General features: G+C 35.9%; 1 protein-coding gene across 1 annotated transcript; it reads right to left on the reverse strand.

The window, feature by feature from the left end:
• Positions 1-9,461: 9,461 nt before the first annotated feature.
• LOC144973065 (uncharacterized) lies at positions 9,462-24,648 on the reverse strand. Its single transcript, XM_078915048.1, has 4 exons — positions 24,584-24,648; positions 20,850-20,927; positions 14,261-14,317; positions 9,462-12,883 (listed from the first exon to the last, which is right to left on the reverse strand). Exons 2-4 carry the CDS (start codon positions 20,887-20,889, stop codon positions 9,936-9,938), a joined length of 3,045 nt encoding a protein of 1,014 aa, XP_078771174.1. The 5' UTR covers positions 20,890-20,927; positions 24,584-24,648; the 3' UTR covers positions 9,462-9,935.
• Positions 24,649-25,187: the final 539 nt, after the last annotated feature.

Raw genomic sequence — 25,187 nt, forward strand, 5'->3', positions numbered from 1 at the left:
GGCACCAAGTCCCATATTTTTGGCTATAAATACAATTTTTAGCATCTAAACCATCCCGTCCTAATACCGTTTTGAGGCGATGGGTCACATGAAATGAGTGATTGAAATTAAGATTATCAAAAGATAGCTTTTAAATGGTCGGGTTGCCTATAGTCAGATATCAGACCTGCCGACTTGAAAATGTAAAAATTCTTAGTTCTTAGCAGATAAAAATAAGAGTAGATCAACAATTTACCCTCACAATGATGTAATAACATTTCAAACGTCTTGGCTTCAACAGTCGTGACGTCACTTTCCTCGTATTGACGCATAGTAACTTGGTAACTGGTTCTAAACTATCAGAACAACGGTAGACGCCCTTATGAAATACTTCTCCGACAAGCATTAAAGTGTATCCAGAGGAAAAAAAAACATTATAAATCTGATCATGTTTTGACTTTTATACATTCTGATTGCATGACATGTGAAAATGTTCTAGCCAGCATGAAGAATAAAATGTACATATCTTTTTTGTTTAGAACCAAGATGGGCGGACGTGACATCAGACCATTGAATCCTATTTTGTTATTCTACGAATTTTTGTAGTAGTAGGCAGGTCTGAGATATCCAATTGCTTAAATCATGTAATCTTCTAGTTTCCTATCGTATCGTATCGTTTAAGAGCTAATAGATAGTATGGGCTTGGCTAAGAAGCTACAACATTGCCATCCGTAAGTATAATGGACCAACACACAAAACTCTGTGTAACCATGAACTATTATAATCGGGATAATACAGTTAAGTAAGAATTACTCATAAACGTGGATGGCAAAAAACAATAACAAAGACCCGAGTGACGTCAACTTCATTCTATCTATAAATCTTTCAATGCTTTTTGTAACTTGTATGCATAGAAACAATTTATCAATTACATAAACATTATTCAATGTTAATTAACGGATAAGATTGAGTGTTAATTATCTAATACAAAAATAAATTTTATATTCAATATTCGCAGTATAATCAACTCTATTTACAACTTGTACTTCGAGAGTTTTAAACACAAAATGCAATAATATCCAATGTCATGTTACATTACTCGTCAAAATCAAATATTATGTTGGTAAGTTCTTTATCAATGGCATTCTTAAAAATAATAATTGAATTAGAAATTTTTTTCTGAAATTTTCAATGATTCCAAATTGTCACATTCCTTTGAATTTTGAATTGTTTATTTTTTCTCATAGACGGAATACATCTTTCATCAAATATCTTAAACTTATCTCCCCTAGTGTTTGTAACATGCGAATATTTTTTTAAAAAATCATTATAACCCATTTGGTGATAAACACCAGTCTAGATATATATATATATATATATATATATATATATATATATATATATATATATATATATATATATGAATATGATCACCTCATATTCCACGATTTTTTTAGTGATACTTTAATCTTTCTAAATAGGATAGATGTCGAATGTCAGGCAAAAGTCTCGTAGCTCACGTTTTTATTGATTGTTTTGATACAATATTTTCAATTTAAGTTATGCGAATTGTATTTAAGCTTGAGAAATGGATTACTTAACCAAACTGTAATTATTTAACGGAAATCACCCTTTAAACTTTTTTTTTGTATTTCTGTAAATAATATATTATTGCAGTATTACAGTATTACAGTATAAGTATATCATAAAGTTGCATTTGCGTGATTGTTCTTGCATCTTTATGGTACAATAAACGATTCTAACGCTCTTGCTTTTTGGAATTCCGGACGTGTTCCCAACCAATGTACGAGCTTGCGAGTCCGCGTTGGGAACAAAGTTCGAATTCCAAAGCGCAAGAGTGTAAGAAATAATTTATTCTATCCCTCAATCGATTCCTATTTCGTCAACGTTGAATAAAAGACATCTTCAAAAACATTTAAATGATGTGTTTTAAAGAATCTGATTTTAGTGAAATTTAACGATTTATAATCTGATGTCACAAATTATTATTGTAATAAATAACAATGTGAAATTGAATGTAAGCTTCAATTTAATCACAAAAACAGATACAGAATAATTAAATTGACGCTTACATTCAATTTCACATTGTTATTTATTTCTTATTATTATTGTAAACATAATATCATTACGCGTTACTATTTAGGGAGAGGGTGGAATATTATAGGACCCTTTTATGGCTTTGGATTTACTAAATTTAAATGAGTTATTTTTAGCGCGCCACTTAACACCCAAGCTTGTGTTCTAGTGTCGATGCGCGGTAAATAAGTAACGAATTTAATAAATCCATAGCCATGAAATAATATCTTTATCCCACTGCTCAAAGTATGATTGTTAGATATTTTGTAACTAATAGGTTGTAAAAGGCTTTGTTCTGCAATGAATGCAAGTCAGCTATGACGATCATTTTAGAAAATGTTAATTCTAAATCATCAAAAATATCAGAAAGTCCCGCCCACTTCGTATTCCCTATTACACGTTAGATTTGTTTTCATATGCACCAAAAGCTTATTACAGCTGGCTTTACAATTACTAATTAAGCCAATTAAATTTGTGAAATTATTATACAGTCATTGATTTTTTTCTACGGGTTCAAAACATTTTTCAACGATTATGTTTATTTTAAGAAAAGATAGGAAAAGAGAGGGATTTCCAAAATGATGGATGGAATAAAGGAGAAAGAACTATACTGAACTCGAGAATATCTCATAAATCCGCTATTATAGCGACGGGGGTGAGGGAGGGGGAAAGGGGGGGGGGGCAGAAACTGAAAACGTTAAGGTCTAAATTATGAATAATATACCCGATTTAAAAGAAAGAGTGGATATTTTCTTTAACTTCTTAAATCTTTAAATTTTTATTGATTAACTTCTAGATAAGTCCTTTTCACTTCAAATTAAATTTTCTTAATCGGCTTCGCACCAACATAATAACGAATCAATTTGGAGTGAAAGGCAACGTAACAACGCCCTTTTAACCCCATATATATAACAATCCAAACAGTCATTATTGAGTAAACAATGACAGTGATTGCTTAAATAAGCAAAACTACAAGGGCATTACTTTCGATGGTATGTTTTTAAATAAAATACTTGCAAGTGATACCCGCCAGTTCAATCGTACTAACACACAAAACTAAGTGTAAGCTTAAACAATTATTGTCCGTTGAGATAATTGAGTAGGAACTAATCACCCACCTGGCGGTCAACAAACAATTTTTTAAAAGACCAGAGTGACGTCAACTTTTCTCATGTTATTCTTTTTCAATAGCCAGCGGCACGGTCTTTGCTTGGTCCCCGAAAGGTACCGAGTTCGATCACCCGCCGCTGTGCTGCGTGGCCTTGAGCAATAAGTCACCTCACCTTCGCTCAATTTCCGGCGCTTCACTACGGCTGGCGCCTGGGTTATCCAGTCTTCTCTTGGAATAAAGGAAATTTTTAATTTCATTACTTGCCTGCAATCAACTTCACGGTTAGTGAGTTTTTGTCACAATATTTTGAAACCCTGGTGAGGGAATAGGGCAGAGGAGTCATGATGTCACGCCTTCTACTCTTCCAGCTCCAAAGTCCTTGGAAGTGTTATTGTAACCAGTCCTTCGGAAGACTAATAAATGAAAGGGTTACATATTGAACATAAAGTTGTATAACTATTATAATATCAGGGTTGATAGGCAGATTCCTATAATTAAGGGTAGTTTAAGACCGAGGATGGGTGATCTATATTGATGACCAGCATTAATTTAGGCTAGAAAATAAGATAACATCAATCTGATACCAGAAGATCAGTTGCACAAAGTATGTATCCAGTACTGCGGGGCGGTCCTTGGCAAGCTTAAGGACCACGGTCCTACGGTCCTTGGGAAATGAAGACCGCAAGGACCGGTCTCTAGACCGGTCCGTTCATTCTTGAACCGTTAAAGACCGCTACACGATGAAAACCGTGGCCTACAGGAGTAAAACACACGGAGTAGTCACACTCATTTCAAATTGTAACCTAATTAGAGAAGAGGGGTGATGCCTTCTTTATTTGCTCACCGTACTTCATTGTTACTTCGATAATTTAATAAAATTTGAAATTTATCCCCATTAACGGAGATAATGGCATCGCCCAAGGCGTTGATCGAGTTGTTCGTGGCGTTGATACACACACGCAACTCCTACCCCCCCCCCCCCCCCCCCCACACACACACACATTAGAGGGCAGCGAGCATTGAAGAGTAAGAGAGAGACGTGAAGTTATAATAAGAGGGGGTGGATGAGGTGATAAGAGGGGTCGATGGTGACTTTTCGCCAGATCTAACAAACTCAGCTACCCATTCATTGCTGAGTAGACAGGGATTCAGAAAAAATCGACTGCACCCGGGATCGATCTCTGGCCCTTTGCGTATAAAGAGAGTGCTCTATCAACTGAGCTATCGGGGTCCCCAAATATTCTATTGGACCTTTTAAAAATACAGACGTTATAACTGTTTTTTTTTTTGGACGGAAGAAACTAATGAAACTCATATTACTTGATTAGTTAAAACACCAAACGAAATTTTAATATTATTGTATTATTTTAAATGACAACAATGCGATAGAAAGGAGTGGCGACAAGAGATGGACAAAAGAAAACAAAAAATCAGACTTGCAACTTGCTAGGTTCGACACACACACACACACACACACACACACACACATCTTTAGTAGTCACATACATTTCAAACAATAACCCATTAGAGAAGAGGGGTCATGCCTTCATCATAGATCATTGTCATTGCGATCATTATGGTGTAGTAAATTTTGAAATTTACCCCGTATAATGGAATCGTCCAAGGCGTGCGCCTCCTGTTCCCCCATCTCACACACGAAAGGGCGGTTTGCGGAGTGGAGGGAGGTGGTCGTCTGCCTCTATGGTCGTCTGTGTCGTTTAGTGTATGGCAAAGGGGGGTGGGTGCGATTAATTAAGTGGGATGGGTGGTGATTGGTGGAAGATAGGCAAAGGACCGAGGCAACGAATCGCTGGGGAAGTAGTATGGCGCGAGACCGTTGAAAGGTGATAAGAAGTGAGGACCGCCGGCGGTCTTCCTCTTTGGGACTGGACCACGGTTCACAGCTAAAAGACCATGGGACCGGTCCTCGGTCCGGTCCTCAGCGCGGCACTAGTATCCAGTACGCCGGGAGACTGGTTTCAGACTTCCAATGAGATTGGAACCAGTATTTTGATGTCACACTATATTTCCCTTTTGCATCACGACACTTAAAGATACCGTGCATTTTTTTTTCAGTCACTTGTGAGTGATGCTAAGGATCTGTGAAGCTGAGTCAATTGGTTCGGTGACAACAAAGTACCCCAGATATGGTTTTGTCTTGTAATTGATGTGTATTTCTCTGTGTGTTTTCTTCATTCTGATCATGGACCACTGTATTGACCATTCCAGAGCGTGAGTTTTCAACATACAAATCCTCTCCTAACCAACTATAGGAAAATCGTCATATTCACTCTGAACTGTTTTGTATACATCACAAATTATGAAGAAGAATCGTCGTTATGGCTAAAATAACGTATTGCTCTTTTGTAAAATTTGTTTTGCTGCACACGGTTTTTGAGTTTGAGTGTGAAAATATCAATTTGTTGGGGGAAGGGGATTTGTATGAAATCTCTGGAAAAAAATCCGAAAATGGCCGGGAAGGAGAGTTAAGTAAAATAGAAAGAGGATCAGTCACTTTTTATCATTTGCCTATGTGACCAATCGGTTCAAAACTGAGGAGAAATACGATAACCCTCTTCAACTTGCAATACAAACAGTATGGTTTATTTCCAGCACAGGTCCTAGTTGATCCTCTTCGTCGGGCTTTGTTTTTTCATCGTCTTTGTTATTTAAATTTCTTCCGGTCGGTTTTATAATAGTGCATTTGTGGTTGGGCAAAACATCTTGGCCAGACCCTAATTTGTCCAGTCTGTTGTTTAAACTGTTCCATGTTTTAGTTGTTCTCACAGTGAACCTGTATTTTCTCACTTCCAATCTTGTTCTTTGTGTATTCAGTTTGTTTGTTTATCTTTATTTTAAAAAGTTTTACGGCGCTTGCAACACATTTAGGTCATTTCAGTTCCAGTAAAAAGGAAGACAAAAAGGATAGTCAAAAATATAGAATTACAATTAAAAGCACACGAGAAACACTAAGACAAATGTGAAGGGTTCATATAGGGAACAGGTGTAGATTCCAAGAGCACACTATCAGTGTACTTAGTTTGAGATAACCTAAAAGTCTCAACCAGACACAGTAATTACCTCGCTGCCTACCATGGGAGGTCAGGAACCCCACCAGGTGTGTTCGGTTTCTTTTTGGCACCTCTGGTATCTTTACTTGATAAATATTTCCTCCATTTAATCAATTCTGTTATGTTTTGGTCATATTTACCACTTGTTATCTTGTACAGTTCTATGATGTCCCTCCTATAACTTCTGAATTTCAAGGTTGGTAAATCCTGAATTAATTATATTTGCCCAAATCAAAGAAAGAGACAAAAGTTCCTCTACCAAGGCACCAAAACGATGAGGATTCATTATTTTCAGTGATTTATATATCCAGTCGAGCGAAAGTTGTGCGGCGATGGTCGGCGGAGGTCACGTGCTGTGTCCTCTATCCCCTTATGTTATGTATTTTCCGAGTTGCTTTCTGTATTTGTCTTCGAATGGGATTACTTGGTTTTGTCCTGGCCCTTGCCGGAGTTCTTGGCTGAAAGGGAAACAGTCAAATGTATGATTATTGGGAGATGATCTATTTCTCCCCTGTAAATCATCTCTCTGTTATATACTGTTATATTTTTGGTTTGAATATATTATGATTTGTAAACATTTGAGTGCGTTCCTCTATGTGGGATCCTGTGCTTGTGTCTAGGAGAAAATTTTTGGTGATCACAAACTAAAAACACTAATAGTTTGCTCTTGGAATCTACATAATCTGTTCCCTATCTGAACCAATTTCCTTCGTCTTACTTATTCTCGTATGCTTTCAATGGTAAATCTTGAATTTTTTTTGGTATCCCAATTTTCTTCCCGTTTACTCGCGGTGAAATGACCTAAATATGTCGCAAAACCAAAAACGTGTGCGGCCATCTTGGTTTGTTACCAGTCGTGCCCGAGGATGCCAGGATATTACGAGTACAATCCTAACAAAATAAATACCCTAATTGCAGACGAAAAATTTATCAGATTAATATCAATCTTACTTGTACCGTCTCTTCATTTGAAAAATAAAACTTCAATTCAAGGCGATCAATGATTACGTATAATGTACGGTTTGAAAAAAAAAAAAAAAAAAAAAAAGGGGGGGGGGGGGGGGGGTTAATTCATGGGAGACAACGTGTCGTTTAAGATTGAATATCAAGCTTTTTAAGAAGTCCTTCAGAGCCAATAGGCTCATTGAGCCGGAGTTTATCCCGGTTTCTATAGCGTGAAAAGGACAAAAGCTATTGCTTGCTTCCCTTTGGGTAGAACGCTAGTCTATCGCAATGCACTTTCCGGCAGATCTAATAGATCCAGCAACCCAATCACTGCTGTCATGAAAAATCACTGGTCACCTATCTAGTAAGGTAACGATCTGCTATTCTTGAATTATCTTTACTGGAAGGGGAGGGGAGTGCGCTTTGAATGCAATAATGTGAAATATCACTGGATCTAAACTTCTTTAACCCCATTCAGATTCTATATATGTTTTGTGTGGTAATTTCAAAGGAACCGCAGATTTTAAATACAAGAAATGCATAATCATAATGACATAATTATTAATTTGACCTCGTCAATCTGAGTTCCCAGTTATGCGCCATCTGTTAATAGTATTGCTATTTGCTGCATGCCATGAAAAAAAATCACCCCCTTCGCCTATCCGGAGGAATACTTGTAAATTGTCAGTAATATACTCCTCATTTTGACCATTTTGTATGTTTAATCCATATTATAATCAGTTTTTATGAATGTAGAAATCACAACAAGAGCTACTTTTAACTATTGATTGCAACAATTGTTTATGTCAAGTGTATACATAGTGTACAATTAGCTATTTCATTTTGAACCCAAGGTGGCAACGTCAATATTGTATTGTTATAAATGTGTAACCAAATGACAAATTGCCACTTTCTTGGGGACAATAAAGATATATTATTATTAAGGAGTAGTACACATGAGTCTTGTGAAAAGTAAAACCCCCGGCCACGCCTGTTGGGAGTTCAGTTATCGTAATCACAGCAGAATTCACTATGTATGAATTGTTCTTGTAAACCATCCAAATGTTCACTCATCTCAGACCCTTCGTTTTTTTTCTACCGTAAAGAAGAAAAATCCCAAAGTATGGTTCTGTCACCGATGCAAAAAATCGGCTTAACGTCGCTAACGATTTTAGTGTTCGAGCCAATTATCATTAAAATCCATCAGATGGTTGTGAAGATTATCAACGTCAATGCGTGCGCACTTTGGAACGGACTATAAAATGTGTACGAAGCGGTTTACAAGGGGTCAAAAACCAACAGCAACATATTATATATAAGACAAGACTTGGTGCACTTCGAATATATATATGTGGGGGGGGGGGGGGATTTGTGTGTTTTTATATAGACAAAGTTGTAACCATAGAGTACTCATTTTACACCAGCAGAGTGTGAGAATGTGATAAGACAGAGAGAGTGACAAAGCGGCCTTTATCAATAACTCAACTTTATGTCGCCCAAAGCGGAACTAGAAAAAGGGATTTACAGATCCAAATGCTAGTTTCAGAAAACGAGACTTTAAACGCAGAACAGCTGGCAAGAGAGTATCTGAAGATAAAACGAAACTGACGTCACTCACCTCTTTGTTATTGTTTTTAGCCAGACTTTTATATAAATCGTTCCCACTAAATTCTATCAAATCAGACTATTAATGTTTAAGGTTATATATAGTTTTGTTTATTGGTACGTTACATCCTGCTGGCGGATGTTATGAGCTTTTTTGGATAAACGCATAGCATTAATAAAGCCCAACTAATTGTCAATTGGTGCGATGCGTTTAGGTAAAATAATTGCACCATTCGCCAGCCGGATATAACTTACCAACTCACAAAACTGGGTGTAACCTTGAATTTTTATAATCTGATTGATACCATTTAGTGAGAACTAATCAATAAAATGGCTGCCTAAAAACGACAAAAAGGTGAATGACATCCATTTCGTCCCTTAAATGGCATTTCCAGAAGAAAATAGGGGTGGATGCTAAACATCACCAGAAGATCTCCTTGCCCGAATACTCAAAACCCGACAAAGAAACACCTCGTGTGGGGAGATCTGACAGACTTGCGCAGAAGATGGACGTCGTTACATAAAGTCATTTAGAAGTTAACGCTCAGGACAGGGGGGGGGGGGAAGAGAGGAGGGGGATGGAAATCTCCTGTCGACAGCCTAAAAAAGGTATCAACCGGAAAAATCCCTCAATAAAATAAAACAAACCAGTATTTTCCAGTTTAGCAACAAAACTGCGATATTTTGGAATTTTCGAAATGTAGTCACCAATTTCATTTATAAACATCAAGAAATCATGATTAATAATCATATCCCAATGGCTCCGTTCTGACATGGAATCCACCAAATAACTACGGTGTTGTTTTTTTGATGAGCTTTCATATAGAGCAATATCCACTAAACGTGCTCAAAGCACTTTACAAAGGATCAACAGCTACACGTAACATGTAGATCGAAAATTGACGCCTGTTTGAAGATATTACAATTTTTCCGACAGAAAAAAAAAAACTGTTAACGGCCAGGTACTCATTTTACACCTGAGTACGGTGAGAGAATGTGAGTATAGAGTCATTTTCCAAAAGACTCATTACTAAATATGCCAAGACATCATTAAAACAATCTAGCTATTTTACTTCAGCAATAATCAAGCAACTGGCCTGGTTCATACTCCAAAGGGTTTCTACGTCTTACTCAGTAATGTTTTCCTTGCAGTCAAGCTTATCTGCAGTTCTCTTTAACGCATTGGAAAAGCAATGGGGCATTGAGTAATATTTATTGTCTATAATCCCGCTCCGATTAATGTTCCGCAGACCGCCACTGTGGGGAAAGAATGTCGTCAATTCATTACCAAGCAAGTCACAGTATACTGCAGCCCCGCTACTCCCTGGACAAGTGTCTGTGTTGTAAGTGGCGTAAGATTTCGACGGGATGAAAGTACCATTCTCGAACTCTGCTTCATCGGGTAAGGGCACGGGTTCTCCGTCTAAAGTGTGAAATGTAGTTCCTGGATGAAACATAAATCTGCCCTGTTTTTCACTAAAAAAGCGCATTGTATATTCAGCTTCTGGTGGAAGTGTAAAGGTCAATCCGTCAGGAAGCTTTATATCAGTTCCTGGTTTAACATTCCATGACATTGTATCAGGGGATTTTTCTAGCTGTAAATATATCTCATCAGAAAGATCTTCTAAGTTACCTAAACTGAAAATTTTTTGAAAGCATGCACGTGAGGTGGGATCTAATCCTGCAAGCATTTTCTCCATTTCTCTTTCCTCCATAGCATACTTGTTTTCAGCACTGTTCTCAAGCGGAATTTTGCATTTGTATTGGACAGCATCAACTATTGATGGGTTTTCAAACATTTGCGTAAAAATTTCTTCCCATAACAATTGTTGATAGTCAGAATAAAATGAATCAATCATCTTTGGTATTATCCCTTTTGTTATGTTTAATATAGTTTCAATTCCATCTGCAGTAAATCCCAATGCCTCATAAAGTTTAGCAAAGCACCTGACCAATTCTGGTTTTACGTCTTCAAAGTTCTCTGTTGTCAAAGATTGTTCGTCTGTAAGTTCTTGTGCACAATTGAAATGATCATTTGCTGTTGGCAGGAGTGCCCTGATCATATCAAATTCATTGATCTGCCCCGAAATACTTTGGGTCAGAAGTCCTTTTATTGCCTCTAACATCTTAGGAAAACCATGGTATGTTCCAAATTCTGAAGAAAAAAATGGGATACAATTTTCATACTCTTCAAACAATTCCTCTAAAAGTTCCTTAATTGTTTTTCCAGAAGACCCCTTTTGATCTTTACTTTCATAATTTTTAATGGATTCAACTATAGACAAAGAATCTGATTGATTTGTTTCCCGGTCGTTACTAGGGAAAGATTTATCTTCAATCCTGTTGCCATCTGCGTCATTGTAAGGTATCTCTGGTTCTTTGTATTCGGAAGACGTTTCACCTGAGTCATTAAGATCGCAGTTTTTGGCTCTTAAATCCACCAACTGCAGAGATTTTGCTCCTCCGGTAATATGGGATGTTACTTTCAAAATGTCATTTTCACTCAGTGGGATCTGTGAGGTATTCAGTGATGTTGTGGAGTTGTTATAAGCAGTGACCAAATACATTTGAAAGTGACATGTAGTATCCTCCATTAAGGAGACAATATGAATTGTTTTATTGTCCTCTGAATCAATCGCTCCATCCTTTGTCAACAAGATGTCAATTTGATCTTTTGCAATGACATCTGAGATGTTCTGATATATTGAATTTAACATGTCTTTTCCACTTAAAGGGTTTGCATTTGCATCAGATACCGAATTGTTATGAGGAACAATGAACATATAGCCTTGTAGGTTATTTGTTGTTTTATCTATAGGGACAACTATAACAATATCATCACTGTTTTGTTTGTCTTTATGACTTTCGTCATCTTTTTCCGAAGCTTCATTCCTGGATGACGTGATTATCCGATCCGTCACCCGTGCGTCGTTACCATATTGTGTTTTGCAATGTGCTTCTTCGGAAATAACAGTATTAAAGCTGGGCTCTGTTTGATTCTTGAGCCCATCAATGCTTTTACAGGATTCGGCTGCAGCAGGGGTGTTTATATCATCTCCGGTACCTATCACAACATTTGCTTCTTTAGTGAGAATATCTTCTGTTTTTGGTCTAGACAATGATAAATCATTAGAGCCTTTTGTGCACTTCGAGCCTGCGTTTTTTTCCAAAGTAACCTCTTCACTCTCATTAGTTTCGACGACGGCCTCATCCGCACATTGAGAGATCAGTGGCACGTGACATATGGTATTGAAGGGCATCATTAGGGGTCCATTTTTATTGTATTCAGAGCAAACGGGGACCGTCACGTGGTGAATTTTTCCAATGGTGATTCGTTTACCACATCCGTGAGGGTGAGAGACGATTATTTCTGCGGGCGGGTCAGCACGTGTTCCGAGATTCATGATGCCATAAGGGAGCGAGGACGAAAATATATGGCCTGTTAATTTGCTCACCAAATCACTTTCGTGTGTAATGCATATTATGCTGCAAAGATCCGTTGTATACATTTTCTCATAAGATGTGAATGTCCCTTCCATACAAACGCCATACAGCATGTTGCCTTCTCCAATTATATCATCATGGTCGTAGAAACAATCAAACGTCGCCCAGTCTGCCTCAGAATCGTCATAAATGACATGGGTAGATGTTTGTACAGTCATCAGCCAATGTTCTGTCTTTGGATCACCCGACATTTTGCATTCAGGACAGGGGCACTTTTTATTCTTTACAGGTTCTGGTGTTAGTAATCGACCTACCGTGCCAGTCCCATACCTTGCAATTCTTCCTCCTTTCCCCCTAAATTTACTGAAAGGGTATGGGGCTTTACCATCTGAAAACGTATCTGGGCGGTTAACACTTGTATAGTTTACTCTTATTCTCACCGTTGCATCTACTCTTCTCTGGATCGATTTCATGGTCTCTTCATTTCGGAGTTCTTCGGGAAGGTGATCCATAGTGAATTCTGGAACCGGGATGAACGTCGCATGACCTGGATTTTTCTCACAGCTGTCGTAGTTTGGTAACAATCTTGGACCCGATTCTCCTTCAAATATTACCTCGCATTCTGGATTCACTGTGGATCATATTTATTAATTAAGCCGATTACATCAACCAAAATTAATTGACTGTTGGGTTTATTCACTCACACTATATTTACTAAACTCTAAACAATAAAACATTAACTTTTCTTGGGTTTCAAATTTTTGACTACAAATCCAATTTTCGATATCAATCTCAATCTGACGTAATACTGTTTGAGACGGTGGGTCACAATATGTTTGTCAAGGATGGTCGACACGCTCACTACAAGATTATTGAATTCATTATACTTCAGATCCGCGGAAAGATTTTTTTATCCGCGCAGACCTATTTCTTCAAAAAACTGTCTAGTCTATTTAATGATGCAGAAACAGGGATCAATTTTGGCTCCATTAGGAGAATAATGTGTGTATCTTTTTTGTCTCCAACACAGTGACAGTATAATGATGAGAGAGCGAAGAGAGACAAGGAGCTCCCTGAAGATGATGGGCATGGACGGAAGAAAATGGAGGTCCTTTGTTGCTGCCCTACATGCCAACGGGCATAACGGGCAGTTAGTAAGTAAGTCAGTAAGCAAGTAAGTAAGTAAATAAGTAAGTAAGAGCAAATCTATCAAATCACAAAAAGTTAAGAATTTAATGGGCTTTGTGATTATTTTCCAGATGGGCCCGTGAAAAGTAGCATACACAGTCACTCTATAGGCCACATAATGCTAAAAGATTTTTTTCCGTTACCTAATCCTTATTGTACATTTCATAGTATTGATAAACGACTGAATATTGATTAATTGCTCAATATTAAAGGTTACGACGTTGTCCATAAATGCTATATTAAAGTATATGGCCCATCGCGTCAGTCTGGTGTTACGTCAGAAGGAATTGGACCAAGAAAAAAGTGTTATAAAAGGTTAGTTCTCTGAAAAATGAGAAACAAAGCTCGTCTTTCTCGACGATAACAATTATTTTAATTCATTATATATATATATATATATATATATATATATATATATATATATATATATATATATATGTGTGTGTTTGTGTGTATATATGTATGTATGTATATATGGTGGTCTTGTAATGTAATGATCGAGACTTGTCTTCTGACTTGAAGGTCCCTGGTTCGAGTTCTGATTTAGGGGCGCAGAGTTGAGTCCTTTAAAAAGTCTCTTAACTCACATTTTCTCACTATGCTTAATGTAAAATGAGTACGTGGCCCGTAACAGCATTGTCTTCATCGAAAAAAAATAAATAGCTTTTGCTTTAAAGGCAATTCATATGATATAATATTAAGTATTGTTGTTAGCTTGTAAAGCACTTTGAGCATATTCGTTGATATTGTGTTTCACAAAAGCCCAAGTGGAACTTTCTTTTCTGTTCTCTCTAATCATTTTTTTTGTTACAATGTTTACCTTCTTGACCCATGGTATAACCGGATAGATGTTTTCCTTCCTCCGAACAGTGCTGCACTGTGAAATAATAAGTATAAAAGGAATGTGTGAATGTGTGCAAATGAGAGTATGTGTCGACTCCAGAACTCAATGGGAACAATCTATATTCATGTTTTCGTCCAACCAAGTCATCAAACACATGATTTGTTTCTGTCCAACGATTGGATGTTTCTTCAGAAATGTAAACACGCTGCTTTGTTTATGAAAGTTGTAAGTATACCCATGTGTCAAGCTGAACAAAATGACCAATCGTGATATTAGATATTTCAAAAACTGTGAATACTTTTCACTATGTGGGTCACTTTGAGCACACATTCCAATGTGACCAATGACCTCGAGCACATGGAAATGTAATATAGATCAGGCCCATTATCTCGATTGCCCATTTTATTCAGCTTGACACAACTTTCATAAACAAAGCAGCGTGTTTACGTTTGTTAAGATATTATATCCAACCGTTGGACAGCAACAAATCATGTTATTGATGACTGGTTGGACGAAAAACGAATATAGATCACTCCCATTATCAATCTAATCCATCACAAGATTCTGAAGATATCCGCGTCAAAGCGTGCGCACGGGTTTGTGGAACGATTTTGTGTGTTTGTTAATATAGTTTTGGTGGATAGTATTGGTGACCAAGATCATTTTTCCAACAAAAGATGCAAATATCAACTCATATTGTTATGTCAGGACTGCGAACTTTTCATATCTAATGGTATTGAAATCATAACAGCTGAATGATATAAACAAAACGAACTTGACGTCACTCAGTTATTTGTTTTTGTTTTCAGCCAGCCAAGTACTCATGAAATTCATCAGACTATAGATAGAACGAAGATGACGTCACTCAGGTCTTTGTTATTGTTTATTATTTTATTGTTTATCCACGTTTATGAGTACTTCTCATTAAACTGTACTAATCAGACTCTAAAAGTTCATGGTTACACATAGTTTTGTGTGTTGGCCCATTATACTTCCGGATCTATAGCTTGTATGCGCTTGGCTAATAAGCTCACAGCATTGCTATCCGGAAATATAATGGACCAACACACATAACTCTGTGTAACCATGAACTTTTGTTGTCTGGATAATACAGTTAAGTGGGAATAGCCTTCAACTGTCATGACGTCACTTCCCTCGTAATGACGCATAGTAACTTAGCAATTGGCTCTAAACTATTGTAACAATGGTGGACGCACTTATGAAATATTTCTCCGACGAGCATAAAAGCGTATCAAGAGGGGAAAAAAACATTATAAATGTGATCATGTTTTGACTTTTACACATTCTGATCACAAGACATATGAAAAGTTCTAGTCAGCATGAAGAATAAAACGTACCGATTTTTCCTAGATTAGTACCACGATGTTCATCCCGTTGCAGGGCGACGTGACATCAGACTATTGAATCCAATTACTCATAAACTTGGATGGCAAAAAACAATAACAGAGACCCGAGTGACGTCAACTTCGTTTTATCTATAGATAGTGGGCGCTTGGCTAAGAGACTCACATTGCTATCAAGAAATAAAACGGACCAACACACAAAACTATATGTATTCTTGAACGTTATAGTCTGGTTAATACAGTTTATTGAGAATTGCTCATAAACACGGATGGCAAAAAACAATAACAAAGACGGGAGTGACGTCATCTTCGTTTAGTCTATAAACGTTTAAGGTTACCCATAATTTTGTTTGTTGTTACGTTATATCCGGCTGGCGGATGTTATGAGTTTTCTAACTAAACGCACAACATCAATAGTCAAGTGGGTTTTGAAGCAAAATCGCTCAACTGGCCAATGGATTCAGTAGTCTGATGTCACGCCGCCGGCAACGGCGGCCGTCTTGGTTCTAAACAAAGAAAATCATTACTTTTTATTCTTCATGCTGGCTAGAACTTTTCATGTCCCTTGTGACCAGAATGTGTAAAAGTCAAAACATGATCAAATTTATGTTTGTTTTTTTTCCTCTGGATACGCTTTTATGCTCGCCGGGGAAATATTTCATACAGGCGTCCGCCATTGTTCCGATAGTTGAGAGCCAGTGTTACTAAGTTACCATGTGTCATTAGGAAGGAAGTGACGTTACGACTGTTGAAGAGTATTAAGCCAGTGAGCACTATTCCAAGAATGTACAATTGATGGGTAGTGCCAAGTGACCTTTAATAAATATTACAAGATTTAGTTTCTGATAAAAATTGGAAGGTTTAATGTGCTTTAGGCTCTCAACCAACCAAAACACGGGATTTGTGCCACACACTCGAGCTCAAAACAAAGCTGATTGTTTACAAACAGTAAAATGAAGTTGATCGCACTATGGTGTTTTTATTGTTCTGTAAAAATCATGAAGGATTGTTGTTCTTAGACAAGTTGGATGATTAGATATCACCGGATTCTCTCAATCAGTCGTTTATATGGTCAAACATAGCTTTGTATGTTGGTTCTATAGATAGAATGCGCTTGGCCATCCGGAAGTATAGCGGAACAACACACAAACTCTGTGTAACCATGAACTTTTATAGTCTGGTTAATGCAGTTTAGTGAGAACAACTCACAAACGCGGATGGCAAAAACAATAACAAAGGCCTGAGTGACGTCATCTGCATACTATCTGATAGAATGCGCTTGGCCAAGGAGTTCACAACATTGCCATCCGGAAGTATAACGGACCAACACACAAACTCTGTGTAACCATGAAATTTTATAGTCTGGTTAATACAGTTTAGTGAGAACAACTCACAAACGAGGATGGCAAAAACAATAACAAAGGCCTGAGTGACGTCATCTGCATACTATCTATTTTTTCCGACCGGTTGGTCTTTTACCTAAACACATAACATCAATAGTAATAAAAGAACGAAGTTGACGCCACTCAGGTCTTTGTTATTGTTTTTAGCCATCCGTTTTTATGAGCAGTTCTCACAAACTGTATTAATCAGAAAATAAACGTTCAAGATTATACATAGTTTTTTTTTGTGTTGGTACGTTATGTCCGGCTGGCGAATATTGTAAGCTTTTTGGCTGAGCGCAAAGCATGAATACCCATGTCGATCAAGTTCGCTTCGTTTTAAATCACTTTAACTGATTATTGAATAATGAGTACACGGATTGTCCGAATCAGGTCAATGAGCGTGTTTCCACTATAAGTCTTTTAACATATGTATATCAGCTTTTAATATTATTTTGTTTCCATTATCAAACCCAGAAAAACTGATGAAAACAATTATTTTTTTCAACAGCTTTTCATAGTCACACAATATTCATGTCTTTTGTGTTGAATGTTACAAAAATGGCCTTTTGGCACAATGTCATATTTTAAATTATCAAAATCACTCTGCCCTCTTAACGAAAAAGACCGTATTTGCAGAAATTTGCAAAATTCACTTTTTTACATAATGTTGACAATTAAAAGAAGGCCTTTCTATTACACGTGGTTCAATTGTCGTAAGTATCATAGTTTCTGAGATAGCGTGCCGTATATACATGAATTTTTCTATTTTCTTCGTGATTTTTACAGAAAAAGACCGTATGAGCTTTTATACGGTCTTTTTCCGTAAATATTGGTGTATACGGTCTTTTTCCGTAAATACTAGTAGAAACTCTACGGTACATTTTCGTGACTGTAGTAACAAGAGGTATCAAGGTCAAACCTTCGCAACAAGTCGTTGCATTTCTATTGCACCGTGTTGATTAAGACAATTCCTAATCGTATTGACAGGAGGCATCCTTTCTTTGTGCCAAAATAATGAGAATAGCCTTTATTTGCGCCAAATAGATGAGGAAAAAAGCGCATATCTCCAAATAAAATGTTTTAAAACTTGCGACAGTTTTACGGGATCCATTCCGTTTTCCTTATTTTAATATAAAACATTTGCATGTCATTGTATTATATTATAAAATCATCATTTTAAAGAAGAAAAAACATGTTCTATAGAATATGTCGGTGTGCCCAGTGTGCTATCTGATAACTCGTGGTCACAAAAAGGACAACGACACGAGAATTACAAAAACTAGGAAGACGAAGAAATCATAGTTCAACCCTATAATGATTGACGTGGGAAAGCTCCTAATCCATATGCTTTCAATCACCCACTAAAAGCGTAAACATTCGCCATATAGACCGTAACTTCCCTCCAAATTTTCATTGAATAATGTTTGTTTGGATTATAAGACAACTGAGTAATCGCGAGTCTTACAGCCTCTATAACAAACCAATACGTAAAACCGCGAATATATCTATGACAGAATTCAAGGATGAAGTATGCAAATTTTGCATCTTTCTTTTAAAATACGAGTCTGAGATACACAATAGCTTATAACTACCAATCGAATGTAGAAAGTGGAAATGAAATTTGCAGTGTAAATTTACTAAAGGTAATTTGTTTTACCACGAAAGATACAATTTAAAACAGCAACTTGTAGTGTCTAATGAAAGATTTGCTATTCCCAATGTTTGATTTCATAATTGTCCAGGCTGTGGCAATCTAATCATTCAGCTTAAATATTTTGAACCAGGACATGCTGCAGTTGAAACACCAATAAAGCGGATGAACCATTGTTTGAATATTTAAAAAGAATGCATTTAAAATGCGAAGTGTGGAATTATAGAGTTAAAAATTCAAAATGTCATAAAATGGATTTCTAGACAGTCGATTCACAATAAATAAAGCAGGACATGAAGATATGATGGAGACTGATTTTCTCAAGGGCCCTGGGATGTTGCACTACAAAATTTCACAACGAAGTTCGTTATCTTAGTGTGAAATTTCTGTAAGAAAAACGTGTTACATCATGCCGGGGTACGGTGATAGAGCCTAGATGAATCAATCAAAAATATAAAAAAGACAGATTATCTCAAAACATTTGCATTTGATGCCAGAAAAAAAACCCTTTCTAGCTAAATATCTCTGAGAATTCACATTGCAATGATCTATTGTCGCTTTTTAAAAACACAATGATGTTTAAATCGGACTAAAAGTGTTAATATTAACATTATTATTGAGTAAATGTAAATATTGCTGTTTGAACCTCAAAGAAATAAATAGCAATGTGAAATTGAATGTAAGCTTCAATTTACGAGTATTAAACGAAAACAGATAATGTGAACGTTTCGTGAATACCATTTGTCAACAAAAATGGATGGATGAAACACTACAGACTATATTATCTCATTCGTCTGTAGTGTTTCATTCATCCTGTTTTGTTGATAAAGGGGAAACCCGACACTTCCACATTATCTGTTTTCGTTTAATAAATCGAAGCTTTCATTCAATTTTACATTGTTATTTATTTCATTATTACTGAAGGACATATTCAGCATTACGATTTGCCTCTCAAGAACAGTAAACATAATTTGTATTTTCGTATCTTTTTAATCACCGCCATCACCCCCCCCCCCTCCCTTGCCTCCTGATTATATCTTATTTTAATAACAATTAAGCCTGTTTTCATTTTTAACAATTAATCATTTACTGTTTTCTCAATAAGAATTCATTTTATGCCCTGTTTTACTCTGTATTTTAATGTTAGTTGGTAAATTCTTCAATGAAGAGATGCCGCGAAAGAATCTGTCTGAATTCCTTCTATTACTCATGCTTTCTTCTAATATATGTGGTAATTCTTTTCCACTGAACAAGTCAATCATTTGATATTATTACTCCAAAAGCCTGAGGGTTTATTTGCCAGAAAACAACAATGTTCCATTTGAATACGGTCTTTGAAAACAAGCAAGTGAGGCCAATATTTACGTTAAAAGACCGTATTGTCTTATACGGTCTTTTTCCATTAGTCCACGGAACGGAGTCTCTGTCAATTCGAAACAAAAAAGACCGTGCGGCCATTTTTAGCTAGAATAATCAAATATTTATAAAACTTTATTATATAGATGAATAGAGAATTCATTCTTGTGCATTTTTATGAAAAAATATATCGCCTGTCTTTAAGAACCAAGCCAGTAAGAACGTGAAATGTTTTTTGGCTCTCCTGCAAAAAAGCCGTCTGATGCATATACGGTCTTTTTCCATTACGACTCTCCTCATGCTGATTGAAAGCATTCAATATTCAAATAGTGGCCCATTGTCTCAAAACGGTATTATGTCTGGTGAAATAATAAGAAATAGAAACTTTGGGTATTTGATATTGTAAGGAATTGTATTTATTTTCCACCTACCACAAAAAAAAAATAGAAATAAACAATAAATAACATAAACAATACATAACATATTGGTCGCTATGAAATAAGGTACTCGCACCAAGTTCATCCCGACATAGAATATCGATTTGGGACCTAGGATCACTTTTCATAATTCGGCTTAAAAATTCAGCTATTAACGACGTCAATTTCATCCCTCGATATGTAATACCGAATAGACATGGTTAATCATAAAACATGTAGGGGAAAGAAGAAGAAGAAGAAGAAGAAGAAGAAGAAGAAGAAGAAGAAGAAGAAGAAGAAGAAGAAGAGGAAGAAGAAAACCCGTTAAACAAGATTTAGTTTAATTTAATAATATAGTATAAGGAAATAATGATTCAACAAACAATTACTCACCGCTTTGACTCTCAGCATCTTCGGGATATTTTGCTGCCATTGTAGTTGGCAGATCAACAGGATTACGGCAACAAGTTACTGGAATGGGGGAAAAACATGGGCTGTTATGTAGAACAATATCCTTATCCACTTTACTAGGAGTCTCAATCTAACAGGAATTTCATTTAATTCAATTCAATTCAATTCAATTCAATTCAAATGTTTATTATAAGGAAATAGGGAAGAAAAGTTGTGACGTCAAACCCTCTACTCTTTTGGTTCCAAAATCCTTGGGAGTGTGTATGTAACCAGTCCTTCGGAGTACTAATAATGGATAGGTTAAATAATAGATTCGTAGGGTTATGGGACGTAAAAGAGCGAGGTAGGATTATCTTTATTGAAGACCAACATTAACATATATTTAAACTAGAAATAAGATACTATCACTCTTGACACCACAAGATGAATTACACAAGGGATGCATCCTGTCCTCCGGAAGAGTGGTTTTACGTTTCCAATGAAATAGGAACCAGTTTTTAGACATCACACTTTATATATATATATATATATATATATATATGTATGTATGAAAATATTTTGTACAATGTTTCTCTTCATCAAATGGTATCACCCTTAAACTATAGAAAAGGATGCATATCCATCTAGCTTCCCCATAACCTTTGCCTTTAAACAAGCAATACTTTTATCTTTTTTAAATAATAACAACTCACCAATACTAACGAAGATCAGCCGGAAGATTTATAATTCCGGTTTCGACGATTTGTCACATATATACTTTATAAATCCTGCCTTTGTGTGAACTAGTGTTATTTTTTTTTAAAAAAGATAACCTGAACATTTATATATTGCAATATCCACTAAACGTGCTCAAAGCGCTTTACAAGGGGCCCATGGCCAACAGCAACATGTAGGACGAAACACGACGCTTATTTGACGATATCACAATTTTTTCGGACAAAGCTGTTAATGACCAGGTGCTCATTTTACATCTGAATACGGTAAGAAAATGTAAGTTAAGAGCCTTTTCCAAGAACTCAACGATGCATCGCTCAGAGTGGGATTCAAACCCTAAAGCTTCCGGTTCGAAGTCGTGTCTCATAACAAAAGACCACATAACGGCACTAGTCAACTTCGTCTGGCTGGAAGGAAACAACCTTACTCTAGCATCTATCTTAGCTATTAGTTTTCATCAATCTATTCTAATGTAAATGTTGCTGCTCGAAGCTTGAAGAAACAATTAACAATATGAAATTGAATGTAAGCTTCAATTTAATTACGAAAACAGATGAAATGGACGTTTCGGGTTTCCCCTGTTTCCCCAACAGGATGACTGTCACACGACAGATGAATGAGATAATTATCTTGAAATCTGGGTTTTATAATTTCTTGAGATTTTGTTTGTTATGTTTGTTTTATTTTATTTTGTTTGTTTTGTTTTGGTTTTTTTTTTCGTGATTTTTTTTGGGGGGGGGGGGGGGGGGGGGGGGGTTGGAGGGGGGATTGTTATGTGTTTTATTTGTGTTAGGGGGGGGGGGTAGGGGGGTGATGGTTATCTTTTGCGTTGTTGTTTTTTGTTTGTTTGTTTGTTTGTTTGTTGTTTTTTTATTGTTTTTTTTTGTCTACTAATTTGACACACACTTTCAGGACTAGAGTTCCATTGCTTAAAGTAACCATGAACATGGCGTAAAGTTAAATCCTTAGAAAGGCTCTTTAACCGTATGTTCTTACTGTACGGAGGTGTAAAATTAGTTCCTGACTCTTAACAGCTTTGTGTCTCTGTCGAAAAAGTAAATTGTAGTGGCTCGTTCTACACGGAAATGTTGCTCCTGGCTTGAGGCAAATTGTAAAACATTTTGAGCACATTTAGTGGAAATTGCTTAAGATAGAAACTCAGGTTTAATATTAAAGCATATATCCTAATGATGCTATGCGTAAACTACTCACAATATTCGTCAACCGGAAAGAAAGCCTACCAACACACAAAGCTTTGTGTAACGAGCGTTTATAGTCTGATTGAAATAATTTAGTGAGTACTAATAAGAAAATTGCTCTCTAAAAACAATAGCAAAAGGCTGAGTGACGTCAACGTTGTTCCTTCCATAAATTTAGCAGGGTTTATGGCACTTAATGCAGGCTACTTTGTATCGATCGGTGGTATACTACTTACATATACATTCATACAAGTTTATAGGACGAAAGGAAAATCAATAAATCAATGAACCAGTAACTCATGAAAACAGCGGCTATTGCTACCAACTTCTTGGAATTCAATTATACATATAGTGATTAACAAAGAAAGACAGTGTAGTATGAATTTGATTGGCCAAATGGACTGGTATGAATACCGAAAGTTTGAAATTTATCTTCTTGCCACGATAAATATAGAGATGATAGTAATTATTAAACAATGATATCAATATAATCACAAGTATTATTATCATTATTATTATGATTATTATTATTATTATTATTATTATTATTATTATTATTATTATTATTATTATTATTATTATTATTATTATTATTATTATTATTATTATTATTATTATTATTATATTATTATTATTATTTATTACTATTATTATTATTTATATGTATTATTTAATCATTATCAATATCATCAAATCATCATCATCATCATCATCATCACTATTGTTATTATTATCAATATCATATTAATGATTATTATCATTAGACGTCTACTATTGATTGTGATCATAATTCATTATAATTGTACTGCAATTAGACTGGATAACCCAATCAGAGGACACCTTTTCGAGCATTCATTGTTTTTAATAAGTTTTTATTAAGTTGAACATGACACATTACGCCTGATGCTAGATTTTAGCGATTGTTTTCCAAAACAAAATAAGCACAAAAATCCAGTGATAAGGATAAGAAGAATTAATCTTTGTTTACTTTTTTTTAATTGAGCTTTATATAGAACAATTTCCACTAAATGTGCTCAAAGCGCTTTACAGGGGGTCCCTGGTCAACAGCAACATTTAACATGTAGGACGGGGCATGACGCCTGTTAGGCGATATTACAATTCTTCGGACAAAGACAACGCTGTTAACGGCCAGGTTCTCATTTTACACCTGAGTACGGTGAGAGAATGTGAGTAAAGAGCCTTTTCCAAGGACTCAACTATCCGCCGAGCGCGAGGCTCGAACCCAGGACCTTCCTATCCGAAAGCGAGTGTCATACCACATAGCCGTATGATGATGATAATAACATAACAATCATGCATTGAAATATGATGATTGTGGTGATGATGATGATGATGATGATGATGATGATGATGATGATGATGATGATGATGATGATGATGATGATGATGATGATGACGCGACGAGAGATAGTTATGATGATGATGATGATGGTGATATATTATTATTATTATTATTATTATTATTATTATTATTATTATTATTATTATTATTATCATTATTATTATTATTATTATATTATTATTATTATTATTATTATTATTATTATTATTATTATTATTATTATTATTATTATTATTATTATTAGTATATGTAGTTAGTATAGTATTAATGATGATGATGATGATGATGATGATGATGATGATGATGATGATGATGATGATGATGATGATGATGATGATGATGACAAAGACGAGGACGACGACGACGATGATGATGATGATGATAACGATGTAGGCATTTTGATACTTAAATGATAAGAGTACAAAGAAAAAATTATTCACCTTATCTTTTGATGCAAAGCGTCAGTTTAGGTCTTGCTTACCTGTCAAGGTTTTATTTGCTTTTATATACGTTCCAGATTCAAGTCAAGACGCAGTATATGCCTATAAATAGAACAGTTGGTCCCATTTCCAATCACTGGTAGATTCAATGACTATCGATTTCTTCCAAGACATGTAATATCGGGAAAACCAGTTCTGAGGCATTTTTTCCCGGTATAGAGGGAACAAAATTGACGTCACTCATGCTCTTTGATATTGTTTTTAGACAGCCATTTTAATGGTTAGTTCTCATTAAATTTTATAAATCGGACTATAATCATTAAAAATTATGAATAGTTTTGTGTGTTAGTGGATACGTTATATCCGGTTAGCGGATGATTTAAGTATATTACCTAAATGTATCAATGTGCGGCTATGTCGTCTAGTGGTAAGACACTCGCTTTCGGATCGGAAGATCCTGGGTTCAAGCCTCGCTCAGCGCATAGTTCAGTACTTGGAAAAGGCTCTTTACCGTACTCAGGTGTAAAACGAGTACCTGGTCGTTAACAGCTTTGTATCTGTCCGAAAAAAAATTATAATATCTCCTAACAGGTATCATGTCTTG

This window comes from Berghia stephanieae, chromosome 5 (genome assembly GCF_034508935.2).
Source record: "Berghia stephanieae isolate SIO BIC M18660-M18661 chromosome 5, UCSD_Bste_1.3, whole genome shotgun sequence".
Classification (NCBI taxonomy): Eukaryota; Metazoa; Mollusca; class Gastropoda; order Nudibranchia; family Aeolidiidae; genus Berghia; species Berghia stephanieae.

Bases quoted from the DNA above. Each gene is read 5' to 3' on its own strand.
- LOC144973065 (XM_078915048.1), bottom strand. From the start codon at position 20,889: ATGGCAGCAAAATATCCCGAAGATGCTGAGAGTCAAAGCG. The intron at 14,318-20,849 runs GTGAGTAATTGT...ATTATTTCACAG, and splicing joins AGATGCTGAGAGTCAAAGCG to TGCAGCACTGTTCGGAGGAA. The intron at 12,884-14,260 runs GTAAACATTGTA...TATGATCCACAG, and splicing joins TTATACCATGGGTCAAGAAG to TGAATCCAGAATGCGAGGTA.